Raw genomic sequence first — 18,136 nt, forward strand, 5'->3', positions numbered from 1 at the left:
AATGTTAATTCCCAAGATGGGGGAAATGTCTCCAGATCATGTCAGAGACCTTTGCAGCAGCTCCTTCCCCTGCTCCCCTCCCTTCGCATCACAGGCCCAGAGGCCCAGGAGGAAAAAGTGGTTTTGTGGGCTGGACTCAGGGTCCCCATGCTGTGTGCAGTCTAGGGACTTGGTGCCCTGCATCCCAGCCACTCCAGCTGTGTCTAAAAGAGACCAAGGTACAGCTTGGGCTGTGACTTCAGAGAGTGGAAGCCCCAAGCCTTGGCAGCTTCCATGTGGTGTTGAGCCTGCAGGTACACAGAAGTTAAGAATTGAGGTTTGAGAACCTCTGCCTAGATTTCAGAAGATGTGTGGAAATGCCTGGATGCCCAGGCAAGTTTGCTGCAGGATAGCGGCCCTCATGGAGAACCTCTGCTAGTGGGGAAGGGAAATATGAGATCGGAGCCCCCACACAGAGTCCCTACTGGGGCACCACCTGGTGGAGCTGTGAAAAGAGGGCCACCGTCCTCCAGACCGCAGAATGGTAGATCTACTGACAGCTTGCACCATGCACCTGGAAGAGACGCAGACACTCAGTGTCAGCCCATGAAAGCAGCCAGGAGGGAGGCTGTACTCTGCAAAGCCACAGGAGAAGGGCTGCCAAAGACCATGGGAACCCATCTCTTGCATCAGTGTTACCTGGATGTGAGACATGGAGTCAAAGGAGATCCTTTTGGAACTTTAAGATTTGACTGCACCACTGGATTTTGGACTTCCGTGGGGCCTGTGGCCTCTTCATTTTGGCCAATTTCTCCCATTCAGAATGGCTGTATTTACCCAATGCCTGTACCTCCATTGTATCTAGGAAGAACTAACTTGCTTTTGATTTTACAGGCTCATAGGTGGAAGGGATTTGTCTTGTCTCAGATGAGAGACTGGACTATGGACTTTTGAATTAATGCGGAAATGAGTTAAGACTTTTGGGGACTGTTGGGAAAGCATGATTGGTTTTGAAATGTGAGGACATGATATTTGAGAGGGGCCAGGGGTGGAATGATATGGTTTGGCTGTGTCCCCACCTAAATCTCAACTCGAATTGGATCTGCCAGAATTCCCACATGTTGTGGGAGGGACCCAGTGGGAGGTAATTGAATCCTGAGGGCCGGTCTTTCCCATGCTCTTCTCATGATAGTGAATAAGACTCATGAGATCTGATGGGTTTATCAGGGGTTTCCGCTTTTGCTTCTTTCTCATTGTCTTTTGCTGCCACCATGTAAGAAATGCCTTTTGCCCTCTGCCATAATTGTGAGACCTCCCCAGCCACAAGGTGGAACTGTAAGTTAAACCTCGTTTGCTTCCCAGTCTTGAGTATGTCTTTATCAGCAGCGTAAAAATGGACTAATGCATTAAATTGGTACCAGGAGTGGGGTGTTGCTGAAAAGATACTCAAATATGTGGAAGTGACTTTGGAACTGGGTAACAGGCAGAGGTTGGAACAGTTTGGAGTGCTCAGAAGAAGACAGGAAGATGAATGAAAGTTTGGAACTGCCTAGAAACTTGTTGAATAGTTTTGACCAATGAAGTCCAGGCTGAGGTGGTTTCAGATGGAGATGAGGAACTTATTGGGAACTGGAGCAAAGTTCACTCTTGCTGTGCTTTAGCAAAGAGACTGGTGGAATTTTGCCCCTGCCCTAGAGATCTGTGGAGACTTAAACTTGAGAGAGGTGATTTAGGGTATCTGGTGGAAGAAATTTCTAAGCAGCAAAGCATTCATGAGGTGACCTGGCTTATTCTGAAAGCATTCAGTGATATTCATTCACAAAGAGATGGTTTGAAATTGGAACTTATTAAAAGGGAAGCAGAGCATAAAGGTTTGGAAAATTTGCAGCCTGACCATGAGGTGAAAAGGAAACCCCATTTTCTGGGGAGAAATTCAAGCCAGCTGCAGAAATTTGCATAAGTAACAAGGAGCTGAATGTTCATACCAAGACAATAGGGAAAATGTCTCCAGGGCATGTCAGAGATCTTCACAGCTGCCCCTTTCATCACAGGCCCAGAGGCCTAGGAGGGAAAAATTGTTTCATGGGTCTGGCCCAGGGCCCCACTGCTCTATGCAGCCTTGGGACTTGGTGCCCTGTGTCCCAGATGCTCCAGCCATGGCTAAAAGAGGCCAAGGTACAGCTTGGCTTTTGCTTCGGAGGGTGCAAGCCCCAAGCTTTAGCAGCTTCCATGTAGTGTTGGGCCTGCAGTTACACAGAAGACAAGAGTTGAGGTTTGGGAACCTCTGCCTAGATTTCAGAGAATGTATGGAAATACCTGGATGTCCAGGCAGAAGTCTGCTGCAGGGGTGGGGCCCTCATGAAGAACTTCTGCTATGGCAGTGCAGAAGGGAAATGCAGGGTTGGAGCCCCCACACAGACTCCCCACTGGGACACTGCCTAGTGGAGCACTGAGAAGAAGGCCACCGTCCTCCAGATCACAGAATGGTAAATCCAGTGATGGCTTCCCCTGTGCACCTTGGAAAAGCCACAAGCACTTAATACCAGCCTGTGAAAGCAGCCACGGGGGCTGTCCCCTGCAGAGCCACAGGGGTGGGGCTGCCCAAGGCCTAAGGAGCCCACCTCTTGCATCAGCATGTCCTGGATGTGAGACATGGAATCAAGGAGATTTTGGAGGTTTTATATATATATATATATATATTTTTTTTTTTTTTTTTGAGACAGAGTTTCACTCTTGTCACCCAGGCTGGAGTGCAATGACGCGATCTCGACTCACCGCATTTGGAGGTTTAATATTTAATGATTGCCTGGCCAGGTTTTGCACTTGCATGGGGCCTGTGGCCCCTTTGTTTTGGCCATTTTCTCCCATTTGGAACAGGAATATTTACCCCCTGTATCCCCATTGTATCTTAGAAGTAACTAACTTTCTTTTGATTTTGCAGGCTTATAGGTGGAAGGGACATTTCTAAGTGGTGTAAGTTCTTAAAACGTAGAAAAAATAGGCTTTCTTAGCACTACCCTTTGTGTCTACTTAAAAAAGTCATTTTTGGATTTTATTTTCCTATAAATTCGTTGTTTTCATCTGGACAGCAGCTGCAGTTGCAGGCATTTTTATGACCAACTCATGGATAGTCTTACTTTAGAGAACCCAGACGAATACACTGCCCTTTGTAGGCTATTGTTGGTAACGTGTGTTAAAGGCAGATAGGGGCCAAAAGGTATTCAAAAGTATAAGCAATTAGACACAAAAAGTTCTCAGACTTGGGTGGCCTTATTGAGGGAAACATAAGCATGGTTGTGCCTCATTATCTGAGGATTTCTAGGATAGCCTCACTGCCCAAATTCTCTTCCCCACCTGCCAGCCAGGGGCCCAACGTGCATTTGTGTCTCAGTGGCTCCTTTTTAGGCCATCAGGAATTTTTTTGTTAAATACCAAGTTCATCTGAAAAGATGTGAGGATTAGTTCACACTCACTTGGAAACAGGACTGGTAGAAATAAGATCTAGAGCACACTGGCCTTCACTTCAGTAACTTCACTTCAGTAACCTGCCACTCTCAACACACAAATCAGGCAGCCGTATTATGGCAGGGGCTTGTAAAAACTGAGGAACAACCCCTCGTGTCTCAGTTTCTCTTCTGTTTCCAGTAATGTACAGTTTCATGCATTCTTTTCTTTTTTTGTTGTTGTTTAAAAATTTTATTTATTCTATAAGTCACTCAAATTTCTTCTCTTAACTATTTCGGTTTAGTATTACACAGTATACAGGGCGGGATGTAAGAACCATAAACTATTCCGTAACCACATTTGAATCAAATAATCATGATTTGTGTTCCCTTTGGCATCTCAGTATCTCCAGGCTCCAGCACTTGCTTAGCTGTTATGACTCCGGCGAGCCTGTGTTTCTGGGAGAGCGCTACGGCTACGGCCTGGGCACTGGCGGCTACAGCTACATCACGGGAGGAGGAGGGTAACTATGATCACAGCTTTCTTCAACTACTTTAAACATAAACTTCCCTTTCCACACGAGAGGTAGGTCTCTGGCACTGGAATCTATACTGATATGTGAGTACTCTGTGAATGGTGGTTGTTACTGTAATAGGAAAGTGAACATTATATTTGCTAAATATTAAAAGAACACACAGTAAAGAATATTTTAGACCTTGAAGAAATGATATAAAAAAGTATGTCATACTTGCTAGATGTCCCTAACAATGGTTGCTTCTAGGCAGCCAACTAGTTTTGATTGTCTGTTTAAATGGAAAAAAAAAAATTGGTTATAGATTTTAATCTCAGAGAATAAGCCATTAGACTATTAAATTATGTAATGCTTAATAAGTCACCTTTGGGGAAAGTGTAGTATAGAAGCTTACTTATGCGATTAAGTAATATTTATGTAGGATTTATAGGTTTTAAATAACAGTTAAAAATCAATGTTTTAAATGAAGCATCTGCCTAGTCTCTTACAAAGAAAGATTTTAACTTGATTTATATGGGTAAATCAATTAAGCAGTTTTCCCTATTACTTCTGTAGTCTTACTATTGGTGCGTGTAGGCAAGATCTTATCAACGGTAGTCATTTAAATTCACTCAGTAGATATTTGTTGCATGTCTTCTGTGTGCCAGGCAGCATTCTAGTTTATAATCTAATGGATTATACACTTCTGGAGGGCTAGGACCTTAAATTCCTACTTTGCAATTCCCTAGATTGGAACAATTCCTACAGGAACCTGCAGGATCTCAACAGTCCTACTACAGGCATCCTGATTTGGTTTAGCCGATTCAGTGGTGAAGATAACACGGTTATGGAGGTGGCTCTTTTGTAGTGATAACCAAACCTGAGCATGTGTGCTGATCTTTGTTAGACAATGGCTTGCATCTACCTGAGGTCATTAACAACAGGAGGGGGAGTCCAGGGAGGCCTTTGAAAAGACACTAGAGTAAGCCCAAGGAGTGTTGACCTCCTTATCAAAAAAGGTTCAAGCTATTTGCAGCCTTACTGTAATGCATCGGGCTTTCTGGGTGAAGAGTTAGAGCCAATTAAGGATCAGAACATGGCACCCATTGAGATGTTCCACTTTGAAAGTGGCCCTGTTATTTGTATATGGGTTTATATACTTTATAGCATGATGGTGTTCATATAATATTTTTAACACAGAAGTGACTTGTTATGTGATTTCTGCAAGAAAACCATTTTGTTGTCTTCATTGCATATTGGATTTAGCAGTTGTTTCCAAGACTGGCACTCAAGGCCTTCTGAAACCTCACTTTACCTTACCTATCTAGCATTGCCTTTCATCATCCCAGTTGGTTGTTCATTCGTTCAACTGGCCTTGTGTGGGCCAGGCACAGGGAATGCACAGATGAAAGCTGCACAGCCCCTTCCCCACAGGAGCTCACAGGCCAGTGCCAGATTTGCAAATATATTGCATAATTGTCACTGCTCCCCCTTCCCTTGCCCCTGGCAGGCCCTGCTAGACCACCAAGGTGGCACCTTTAACTTGTGTGCTCAGTGTCTACTTTGCTCCTGGGTACTTCCCACCACCTCTAGTTTTGCTGTCTTAAAACTTCTCACCACCACCATGCCATCTCCTTCCTACCCTGCGGAACATCTTGAGTTCACTACTCTATCTCCATTTTCTCAGCTTCATGCTCAGCCTTCTAAGAGTCATAAACTCCCAGCCTCCTAAACTACCTCACCAAGGTTTCCAGCAACCTTGCTGTAGCTAAATCAAATTAATAATTTCCAGTTTTTATCCTATTTCACTGGCAGCCTTTAACACCAGTGACTGTTGACCTGAAACACCCCTTTCTCTTGCTTTCCAGAGTGCCATCCTATCCTTGTTCATCCTTCTTTGTGGTCATTCCTTCTCAGTTGTTTCTGTCTATCCCTTCAATGTCTTGTGTTATGCAGGCATCTTTTCTAGTCCTCCTTCTTACCCTGTGTTGTCCCTGGGTGATCTTATGGCTTGATGCTGAATGTACCCAGAACTCTTTCTCCAGCCTAGAACTCTGCTGGCCTCCGGATTCATAGATTCAAAGGACATCTCCGCTTGACTGATTGACAGACACATCACACTCAACACCTTGCCATTTCTGACTGTAACCCCTGATTTGTTCTTCCAATGCCCCCCTCTCAGGGAAGACATTGGCATATATGAGTTCTTACCCCAGGAGTCTGTGAGTCAACTCTCACCCTTTCTTTCCTTCTTTCCCCACTCCCTGCAATCAACTGAATCACCCAGTCCTGTCCATTTTATTTCCTAAATCTCTCTTCCATCAGTACTTCTCTCTACCTCCAGTAATCTCAACCAGGTCACTGTCATCTCCTATATGAGTTCCTGCCACAGCCTCCTGTTCCCCTACTTTTTGGTCTTAAACTCCGCTCCATGCTGTTGTCCACACTATAGTCAAAGGGACCTTCCTAAAAGCAGATCTGGTCCTCTCTCCCCTCTGCTCAGAGGCCCTCAGTGGCTTCTCATTGTCTTTTCTCCAAGAGTTTCTACTGTTTGACATCTAAGTCAAAGACATAGATGTTAAACAGGTACTTTGACATCTCAGTCAAAGTACCTGTTTCTACTTTTGACATCTAAGACAAAGAGATGATCATTCAGATTTTAACAAGAGTCAGGTTGATCTGGGATGAGTCCTCAATTTTAATCATCTCTAGTTTGCCTGATTAACAGCCTCCCTGGGTGTTGCTGAGGCCACTGCTTTAGGCCCGAAGGCCCAAGAAGAGTTTTGTCTTCTACCCACTTACCAGGCCCAGTTTGCTGCTGAAAGCTGCCATGGCTGTCTTGCTACTCCCCTAGCAAGGATTTTTCTCTCTAGAAATTCATTCATCTAGACTTCGTGGCATTCACCTCTCTTCAATTTTGTAATTACGTATGATTTTTCTGTTATTTGAATATTTTTATTTGAGTGTTACCATGGCATGAAAGTCTTTTGCATCCTCTGATATCCTAACTGGCATTAGAACTTCTCCCATTGCCTTTAGGATCAAGTCTGCACTCCAAGGCTTTTAAGACCTCTCATGATCTTGGCAGATGCTGTTTTACCTTTCTAGCGTTATCCATCTACACCCTTATCTTAAAGAACTCTTGCTGAACTTGTTTCAGTTTCTCTGAAGCACTATTTTTTTCCTCTCCTCCCAAGATACGACATTCGCTGGCCTCTGCATACCATTGTTTCCCCAACTTTCTGCCTGTCTAGTTCCTCCTTGTTCTTTTGGACTCACCATAGTTATCACTATTTACTCTTGAATGCCTTTAGCCCAATCTAGCCTCTCAAATCTGGGTTTAATGCATTTCTAATGTACTTTCATAGCATATTATGCTAACCATTATCATTTAGTTGCCTATTTACTTTTCTATTTTCCAGTTAAATTATGCATTATTTGAAGGCAACACCTGTGTATTTCGTTTCTCGTTATTTCCTCGCTTCTTAGCATAGGGACTCATGTTTTTCAAGGTACGGTGAATAAATGAATAAACAAATCCATGAACACAAGGCACTGATCTTTATATAACTAACATTGACCAGTGTGATGTTCTGTTTTTAGTAGTGCTTTTACAAAGATGCAGGAACATTCTTCATGAGATTGTCTCTTACATCAACCTTTGATAAAAGCTGTAAGACATAATGTTGAATAGTTTCTCTAGTATTACAATAGAATTTTCTGATGCTCTAGCTTGAGAACTAATATGGCTTTTAACAGCAAGTCAGAATCAGTGGCTTGTAAAACCAATTCATGGACCATAACTAGCGTTTTAAATTAATGAACTATTGAGTGGAATAGAATAAAATGGCAAATATCAGAGTACATTCCATGTCATAAGGGTAAGTATTGTTTGTGACATTTTTGTTTCAGCTTTATACATACCCATGCACACTCACACACAAAACATATAAATGGTTGTGATGTGAAATTAATTTCTTGTTTTCTGATGGCGGGTCACAGTCAAGTAAGTTTTTGGAAACCACTACCTTAAACCATCTGTCTTAGGTAAGGATGTTTTGACAGAGCTGAGTCAGACGTGTAGGTTCCTGTGGTTTCTGTGTAGGTATTTTGCGTTGTTTGGAGCATGAGACCTTTGTACTAGTTGAATCCAAGTGTCTGTTTTTCACTTTGTTGCTTACTCCATGAAAGTTTTGGTACTTGGAGAAAATAAATTGAATGACCTTTTTTTTTTTTTATTATTTCAATAGGTTTTTGAGGGGCAGGGGGTGTTTGGTTATAAGAATGAGTTCTTTAGTGGTGATTTCTGATATTTTGGTGCACCTGTCTGTCACCCAAGTAGTGTATGCTGTATCCAGTGTGTAGTCTTTTATCCCTCATCCCCACCCCTCTTCCAAGTTCCCAAAGTTCATTGTATCATTCTTATGCCTTTGCATCCTCATAACTTAGCTCCTACTTATAGGTGAGAACGTGTGATGTTTTGACCATTTCTTTTTGAAAATACTTATTTACATATGTGCATTTAGGTAGGAAGCTGTGCTTAGGCTATCTGTCATCAGCCTTTTTGGCAGCCTTGGGAGCAAATGACTGCACCAGAATAAGACGCCGGGCAATGTCCTCGGAAGAGGCTGCAGGCAGTGTTACCCAGAGAGACTGCCATGACCTGTTTATTGGCTGAAGGCCAGGAGGGGCAGGCATGTTTCTCATGCATGTTCCCTTCCTACATCTTTTTGATCTGCACTGTGTTCTTGGGCAAGTCCCAGACTCCCATTTCAGTTTTTCTTATTTTTAACATTTGTATATTGTATATTGAAGGAAATAAAATAATCCTGTAGCCTTTCAACATCTTTTTAATATTTAATAGTTGGTGGCCAGAGCAGACAAGTGTTCTTTCCCACCATGATATGACTGTTTTCCATTTTGGGGAGCAACCTTATTTGGAAAGAACTCATCAGCATGCTAATAAACAAGTGTTATTAATGGCTCATATTCACTTAGTTTATGCAAATAATTAATGTAAGACTGTGAGTAGGCAAAAGTATAAAATAATTACAAATTAAAATTTCATGCTCATGTTTCATCTTCCTATAAAGTTAGTTTTTCAGAGAGCGGATCAAAAAAATGAAAGTCTTTCTCATTTTTTCTCATTCTACTAGATGCTGACAAAAGAAAAAAAGCATTTCTACTATTTACTGTCAACACATCTTCTCATGTGTGCTCTTTTCCCGGAGTCAGTAGCTTGAGCCCAACGTGGCCAATTGGGTGTAGGAGTTCCACTCAGCCACAAAAAATGTGGCCAGGGAGGTTTCACTGTGGACAGCAGGCTTTCTAAGAGAAAGGCAATTTATGGTGGGTTTTCAGACTTGTAGTTTTCCTTTCTCTGTAGTTGACAGGAACTTTGTTTCTTTTTATACCTTCCTATTTTGTTACAACATCTTAAGTAAAGAAATTCTCTTGTCTAGTCAAGGGCAGGGAGGGAGTTCTGCACTGTTGCAGGGGACGGAGGAGGGGGTTGGCCACTAGCATTAGGTAAAACTGTGCTGAATTGAGCCCAGCATGTGGAATCAGTGTTTTTGATTCAGGGATTCAAGCTCTTTGTCCTTTTTTCCTTCCTCCTAGACTCATTAATAGAATGTTTCCTCCGCCAGGAAGAAGGTCTTTGTAAAGGCGACTTTGTTCTCACTTGTTTGATGCATCAAACTTCTATTGAGTGCTGTGGGCAAGGCCCTATATGTGGCAGTGGGACTATATGGATGAATTTTAAATAGTTTTGCCTTAAAGAAAGTCTTTGATGATCAAGATTGAACTTATGAACCATATTGTTTCCTTCAGCCCTTTCAGTTATTGAGCTTTTTATGATATGAAAAGATTCATTTCTACCTTAGGATCAGAATGAAAACAAGAAACCAATCTGTATTTTAAAACGAAGAGAAATTATTTTGGGAACTTGGTACAAAAGTGTTGGAAAGGGCCAGAAGACTAAAAGAGAACAGGTAGGGTTTTACCTCGAGCTCAGTAACTAGAGAAAGCTACTATTAGCCTCTCACTCTGGAGGAGCAGAGTCCTGTTTCCCGGGGCCCATTTGTGCAGCAGCGGTGTCTGTGGAGCTTCTCTAACCCCTTTCTCTGCTCTGGCTCCCACTAGAATGGTCTTCAGCAGAGAAGCTGTCAGGAGACTTCTCGCCAGTAAATGTCGGTGCTACAGCAATGATGCTCCCGATGATATGGTCCTGGGAATGTGCTTTAGTGGCTTGGGAATCTCTGTGACACACAGCCCTCTCTTCCATCAGGTGAGGAAATGCTTTTTATTCTTCCCTCATGGCAGGTGGGGGACAGGTTCTTCTCAAGGATTTGACTTCTTTCTCTTCACATATTCAGGAAACAGACTAAGAACTGTGTTGACAGGCTCCAGGGGAATGTCCTTAACCAGGACTGTTACCCTGTGTGATGTACACACTCTCATGTACGTCATGAAGATGGGAGGCAAAAACGTCTCGAAAACCAAGTGGCGTTTGACCAGGATCCTCGCCATGTAGGACCAGGGAAAAGCTGTTTTTGGGTTTATCTTTTTAGTTAAAAAGATTTGGTGGCATTTAGAAATTATTGGGTGCTGCCTAGAAATATATAGGACTGACCTAATATTGTCCTACTGGCCACCGAGTCTATGTAATTCTACACCATCCTCAGTTTTTACACTATCTGTCTTTTCACTGAGCTTTTTCTCCTTCACTTGCCATTAAAATGAATGGCTAAAATCTATTAAATTGCAATTGGGTATCTCAATAAGCATATATTCTGGGGGTTATGGAAAAGAAGAGATGAGCTTATGTTTACCAGGGACGGGTAGTGCTTATAGCCTCCCCATATTACAGTTTGGGGGTTGGAGAAGGAAATCCTCCTGCATTATGTTTAGTATCTTTTAAGAACCAAGTCAGTGAATTTTCTTCTAAGAATAATAGCAGTTGTTCATAAACTAAAAATAACCATAGATCCATACCCATCTAATATCCTCCTTCAATAAATTTAAAGGTTTTGAAACTTGAAGTGTGTATGCATATGTATTTTAGATGCCTTCTCTTACATTGAAAATACTGTTTTTATGCCTTATTTATTTATTTTTATTTATTTATTTATTTTGAGATAGGGTCTTGCTCACTGCAACGTGGCTCACTGCAGACTTGATCTCATGGGCTCAAATGATCCTCTTGCCTTAGTCTCCCAAGTATCTGGGACTACAGGTGCACACCGCCATGCCTGGCTAATTTTTAAAGTTTTTTATAGAGATGGGGGTCTTACTATGTTGCCCAGGCTGGTCTCAAACTCCTGGACTCAAGCGATCCTCCCACCTCGACTTCCCAAAGTGCCAGGATTACAGATGTGAGCCACTTCACCTGGCCCATGCTTTATTTATTTAGTAACTAGTAGCAAACATTATCATAGCAATATAGAAAACTTAGCATGACAGAAATAGTATACTATAGAAAACAACTCGAATAAGACTAAGAAAGTGTTTGCATCATCAGGAAAGGCAGAATCCATTTCTGTATCCTTGAGACAATAAGAGAGGATAAAAATAGACCTTTAATATAAGGAAATGTATGAGAAACCTCCTTCCTGGTGTCAGTTAGAAGATACTTACTTGTCCTTTAGGACTTTGAGAGGTCTTACCCACTTTAAGCCTGTGTGTTGTGTTAGGATGACTTAGGAAAGAAAGCGTTATTCTCTGCGGTTCCCTCTCTTGCTCTATCTCATGGTGTTTCAGTCACGCAATAAAAGGGGTAATTAAAACTGTTAGTGTATAAGGGAAATAATTTATCAAGGTTAGTGTGACAGGTCTTAGATTTTTGTAGCAGCCCTTTTCATTTAGGGAAGAATAAATTAGCTAATAAAATGATAAGGAGAAAAGAAAGAAGGAAAATCATCTATAGGCAAAAGAACTTTGAAGATAATTTTTCTTAAATAAGGTTATTGTTTCCCCCACTTTAGAACCCTTGATTTCTCTAATTCACATACATTTTAAACTTTTCCAAAATCATAAAATATGTTTAAAACCTATCCTCCCCAACAGATAATGCTGTATCTTCCAATTCTTAAGCCTCTTTTAGAGAGTTTGGTAACAATTGGGATAGTGCTTTCCATTTATAGTGTTTAAACACTGATCCAAACTGTGTTTGTTCATCTTCACAAGGAAATATGAGGCAAAGAGATAAAATTTAAGAATCCTGATGAGCTAGAGACAGAGTGGGCATGTGGAAGCAGTCTCATATGCAAAATTGCCTGGGCCGTCACATTTCTTCTGTTTTTAGAGAAAGTTATTGTGAATTCGCAGATTTAGAAGGGGACTGCAGGGAAAATCTAGTATTTCCCTTTGTTGAAAGCACAGCACCTAGAGCATATGGTTTTCTGTTCTTCCAAAATTATGTGCCACTAATGGACATGGCAGTGTGCAATGGTTGGTGGTTGCTCAACTCTGGAAATTTCCCAAAAAGTTTTAGACCACCATTATGGTGGGTAAACTGTATGGGATGGAAATCATTTTTCAATACAGTTATAGAAAGGCACTTGTCTAAGGAAATGTGATTTTAATCTCCATTTGCTGCCCTGTTTAGTGTGCTCCAGTATTTACAGATGAAAGATTCTAATTTTGCCCAATATAGGAGGTCTTTCCTTTTTTTTTTTTTTTTTTTTTTTTTTTTGAGATGAAGTCTTGCTCTGTCACCCAGGCTGGAATGCAGTGGCATGATCTCGGCTCACTGCAACCTCTGCTTCCTGGGTTCAAGCGATTCTCCTGCCTCAGCCTCCCGAGTAGCTGGGACTACAGGTGTGTGCCACCCGCCCGGCTAATTTTTTGTATTTTTAGTAGAGACGGTGTTTCACGTGTTAGCCAGGATGGTCTCAATCTCCTGACCTTGTGATCCACCTGCCTCGGCCTCCCAAAGTGCTGGGATTACAGGCCTGAGCCACCACACCCGGCTGTAGGTCTTTAGGCAGTTTCAGCCCCTCTCTCTTCTTGCATGCAGATGCCTACCATACTCTGTGTCTGTTCCTCAAGTTCTTCCCCACCCCTCGTCCTGCCTGTTTGGGATTTCCTCTTGACATTTTGGACACAGAGATATGATTATTAGAGGCTGCATAGACTTCTTGGTATTAAAGATACCATTTTGGGTGTATTTCACTTTTCTGGTTTTGTCTAATGCTTTTTCATTATCTCATTTGTCAAAAATGACCTGTAAATTTTAATGTTTAATAAGCCAGCTCTTTTAATGCATGTATAGCCTCCCTGAGATGCAGTAAATCACTTCTAGAATCTGCATTAATAGAGGGAAAAATGTTATGGTGTTTTTTTTTCCTGTTAGATGCATTTCTATCTTCAACAGTTCATTTTTAAAGGTGAAAAACCAGCAAGGATTTGTTTCCATTGCTTTTACAGTAGTCCTTCCTTAACCACAGGGGATACATTCCAAGACCCCCCCAGTGGATGTTTGAAACCTTGGATATACTGAACCCTACATATACTATGTTTTTTCTTATACTTTACATACCTATGATCAAGTTTACTTTAGAAAGTAGGCAGAGTAAGAGATTACAACAATAACTAATAATAGAGCAATTATAACCATATGCCAGCATCACTACTCTTGCTTTAGGCTAGTCTTAAGTAAAATAAGGGTTCCTTGAACACAAGCACTGTGATACTGCTGCAGTTGACTGGATAATGAGGCGGCTTCTAGCGACTCAGGGGCAGGGAGTGTAAACAGCATGAAGATGCTGGACAAAGGGAGGATTCATGCCCAGTGCGGGATGGAGTGGGACACCCCAGATTTCATCCTGATACTCAGCAGGGCCCGCAACTTAAAACTTAGGAATTGTGTATTTCTGGAATTTTCCATTTAATATTTTCAGACTAAAATTGACTGTGGGACACTGACACTTCAGAAAGTGAAACCATGGATAAGGGGGAACTGCTGTATGTCTTTCTTCTGGGATCATTGTGGAATTATCTTCTAACGGAATTGAGAGGATGTTTCTCCTTGGTTTTCTTCCTTGCCAGTAAACTCTCAGAGGGCCTTGCAAAGAAACGTTGTATAATAAATGAATTCCTTCAACTAATATTCAAAACTTTCCCAACTCTGTTAGACTGTATTCCAGTGTGTATTTTTTGTCTGTCTCACTGTTTTTTCCTTTTAAAATTCCTTTTAGATTTTTAACTCCCTGAGCAGTTACAATTTCTTAAAAATAGCAATTGTGAAAGTTCTTCCCTTAGATTATTTTGAACTTTTCTTCACAGATATTATTGTTGGAACACTCATCTGAGCAGTATATTTGTACTGGTGAAGCTAGGTTAGGCCAGGTGCTGCTGAGTGTGCCCAACCGGCAGTGAGATGGCTTGAGCAGAGGCAGCCAGTGTCCTGGCAGAGCACTGGCCCTGGGCTGAGCACCTCTCTCTGGTCTCTATTCCAGTGTTTGCTAGTCATGTTACTTCTGGGAGCTCTGGTTTTCTCAGCGGTAAATTGGAAGTGAAATATTCTGTCCATTTCATAAGGTTGTTTCTAGGATTCAATAAGGTAAAATTTAACAAAGATATTCTGTAAACCATTTAAGGGAGTTTAAGTATTCATATCAAAGATTTAGGCAGACTGTAATAAAAAAGTAGCCTACAAAAGACTTGTTTTTAAAATGCATCACATCTAGTTTTAGTAGTCAAGACAATTTTAGTATTGATGACCTAATGAGTTACTTTATAAAACAGATGGCCCATATAAATTAATAAACAAATTTAAGATGATTACTGGCTGGGCAAAATGGCGCACGCCTGCAATCTCAGCACTTTGGGAGGCCAAGGCAGGTGGATCACCTGAGGTCAGGAGTTCGAGACCAGGCTGGCTAACATGGTGAAACCCCGTCTCTACTAAATACAAAAATTAGCCAGGCATGGTAGTGCATGCCTGTAATCCCAGCTACTTGGGAGGCTGAGGCAGGAGAATCGCTTGAACTCGGGAGGCAGAGGTTGCAGTAAGCTGAGATTGCCCCACTGCACTCCAGCCTGGGCAGCAGAGTGAAACTCCATCTCAAAAAAAAAAAAAAAAAAAAAATGATTCCTGAGAGAAACTGGATACTTTGCTTAGAGAAAACAAAATAGTATCTGATTTCAGTTTCCTCCTAACCCTATAGGCTACTTCTTCAATCTTATTCTAACCTGTATCTAGTTCTGCTTAAGTTTTATTTTCTAACTTCTAAAAAATTTTGCAATGTAGATAATATAAAAACTTTTTAGGTCCTTTCACAGACTATTTTGGGTTACTTGCAATTCTCATTTACACCTCTGGAACTAGACTAGATATTTGGTCAGGAAGAGAGCATGAGTTACGTTATCCTTCTTCCCAGTGAGCTCCTTGTTTCTTCGAATGACATCACCTAATTACACATTAGAGCAGTAGCGAGGCCAAGGGAAATCTGAGAAATCCTTGCCCTGGCCCCCCACAACCCACTTGTGGCCAGAGTTTCCTTAGAAGTACCTGGAACATAACAGTTTTTCTGTCTTTGTGCAGAAGTGATAATAGTAACTTAAATGGCTTACCAAAGAAAGCTTTTTGTATGTATTACTATCGTTTAGGAATCTCCCAGAGGCAAGACTATGGAACATAGAAGCAAAAAGCAGTGCATTTGGGATATTAAGGTAATTGGAGACACAAAAGCAAAGCACCTGGAGTTAGAAGAAAGATATCAGAAAATAGTTTCCTTTTTGCTTTTAGATTCCTATAGCCAATATTAGGTAGTGAAGTAAAGCAGTCCACTTTATAAATTCAAATGCTCTTCTGCAGCAAAATTATATTCAATCAACAAGGAAACCTAACTATTATTCCTGCAGGCTCGGCCGGTGGATTACCCTAAGGACTACCTTTCTCATCAAGTTCCCATATCGTTCCACAAACACTGGAACATCGATCCAGTGAAGGTGTATTTCACATGGTTGGCACCCAGTGACGAAGACAAAGCCAGGCAGGAGACACAGAAAGGTTTTCGAGAGGAGTTATAAATCAGGGTGACCTGTGAGCATAGCCTGCACAGGGAATGAACTGGAGACTGTGGCCTCATCCCACTGTGCTGTGCTCACAACACTTGTGTCTGCCACATGGCATTGGATGCTTCCTGACTTTAGGGGGAGATTTTATGTATGGTATTTTTGGACAGAGGAAGAAAAGGGGTCATAGGAGAAACATTTTTTTTTTCTGGGAAAAAACACTTGCTTTTGACTTATGCAGTTGTTTTAACACTTAGTGATGACTGTGTATTCTCCAAGCTGTGACACAGCAGTTTTTTTTTATTGTCACAGAGAAATAAATGGTACCAGAAGTCCCTTTCTTGTTCTGTCTCTTCATTATAATGGAAGTTTCAGTTGGGCATGAGCCTGGAGAGATGTGACGGTCTATAGTTCTATTTGTATATATAAAAAGAAGAGTGAAAGTCTTTTGACATGGATATTGTGAATGATATGAACTTTTAAACCATATTATTGATGATGAAAATTATTTCCTGGGAACTCAGTAGGAATAATACTGTATTAAGGAATAATACTGTACATAAAACATCATGAAACTCTAGATATGAAATCCCCTGAAGTCTGTAATCATGGTGGTTATGTTTTGTCTATTCTTTTGCTGTTTGTGCCTCATAAAAAGAGAATGAGGTCTTCTGCTAGAGCTTCGTATTGCTTTGGAAGTTCATCTGTGTTTTATTTCTCCCTGAAGGCCTATCTTTATGGCCTACTTGTAACATGAAAGTAGTAGATGCTGCCAGAAAATAGTGTCCTCAATATTTTAAAACAATGTTGATGTGTTTTGTTCAAGTCAGCAAGCTCTATGTGAGTCTCAGGAAGTGAATTAAATTTGGACCTTATGTTTTACTCTTGTTTTTGTTTTGTTTTTTTTTAATGTTACTTAATGACTCTGTCCTGACTCAGAAGAGAAACCCCTTGTGGAAGGACAGCATGGTGATCAGGCAATTTCTCTGGGTTCCCAAAGAATGACATTTGAACACAGTATTTTGAAACAGCTCTAGTTTTCAAATTATATCTTTAATATATAGTAACGTAACATATTCAGTATTAATGTATAAAAAGCACTCTATTTAATTATATAATTCAGTTTTTGTAAAGGTATTTGCATAAAATTTGATTTAATATGTCTTAAACTAATTTTGGTATAGTAAATTACTTCTTTTTTTTCTTTTTAATAAAAACTGTTGCTCATTAACTTTGCTTATAATGCTTTTTATAGCCAAGCACAGAATTTAAAGCCATACCACCAAAAGTACCTGTGTGTGTTAATGTTTTTCTTGTAGCATAGATTTGACTCATTTCCAAAATGATGCAATAGTATTAGTATTTACCATTTTTCCAAACTAGCAACTACCAGAACTCGTGTGTTGCAGTGATAACACAATGCATTGGATTCAGTTTTGTGAAAATGGATTCTGTGGCCATCCAAGGGATGTATCAGGGATGATCAGCTGATGAGAGGCTCCAGAAGGATTTCTAGATCGTGTCAAGCCTCTACTGATGGCCTTAGCTTTGTTCAGTCATTGTAACTGGGATTGTTGTCATTGCTACCTTCATGTCACCTTCATGTCATCTGTAATAGTACTCCTGGAGAGCCCTGGCTGCCTACACCTGTGGAAAAGAGTCTCCAGTTCTGCTCCAGCCTACTAACTGTTACCACTGAGAGAACAACATGTTCATTTGACAGGATTGAAGCTGGCATCCGTATGTGAAGATCCTTGTCAAGCTTTCTTCTGTGGTCTGATCAGTGCCTTCTACTGATACCGGGGCACCTCCTCTGGTACTTTTAAGTGTTTTGTTAATTATATTTACTTTTTGGAATGGTGTAAGCCTAACCACAAATAAAAGATCTTTGCCTAAGTTTTTGATTTCTCAAATATTGTGTTCATTAGTCTAGACTGGGAATGGGGAGGGGAAATGGGGAAAAGGAATGAATGAAATCAGAGAAAAAAGTCAGCAGGTCGGTAAATACAGTTTAAACAGAGAATAATTACTTCAGAGCTACCCTTTTAAGAGAAAACCATCAGAAATTGACAATGTTTATATAAAGTTTATAAAGCCATTGTGTTTTATTATATAACAAATCAGAGATGTTATTTTAGAATCGATTCCCATCTAAAGAACTCAATTTTGAGTCTGACATTT

The 18,136-nt window shown here is 40.9% G+C and overlaps 1 protein-coding gene across 4 annotated transcripts in view; it reads left to right on the top strand.

The window, feature by feature from the left end:
• Window positions 1-17,851, top strand: part of B3GLCT (beta 3-glucosyltransferase) — a 140,407-nt gene extending 122,556 nt beyond the window's left edge. The window contains exons 13-16 of one of the 4 annotated variants that reach the window (XM_063650743.1): window positions 3,827-3,946; window positions 10,079-10,223; window positions 15,548-15,610; window positions 15,803-17,851. In XM_063650743.1, the coding sequence (XP_063506813.1) occupies window positions 3,827-3,946; window positions 10,079-10,223; window positions 15,548-15,610; window positions 15,803-15,970 (496 nt within the window). In that variant the 3' untranslated portion in view covers window positions 15,971-17,851. The remainder of the gene's footprint in view (window positions 1-3,826; window positions 3,947-10,078; window positions 10,224-15,547; window positions 15,611-15,802) is intronic. The other 3 variants (XM_054446047.2, XM_054446050.2, XM_054446051.2) reach the window with 3 other exon arrangements.
• The last annotated feature ends 285 nt before the right edge of the window (window positions 17,852-18,136 follow it).

The sequence above is a fragment of the Pongo pygmaeus genome, chromosome 14, assembly GCF_028885625.2.
Source record: "Pongo pygmaeus isolate AG05252 chromosome 14, NHGRI_mPonPyg2-v2.0_pri, whole genome shotgun sequence".
In the NCBI taxonomy this organism is placed as follows: Eukaryota; Metazoa; Chordata; class Mammalia; order Primates; family Hominidae; genus Pongo; species Pongo pygmaeus.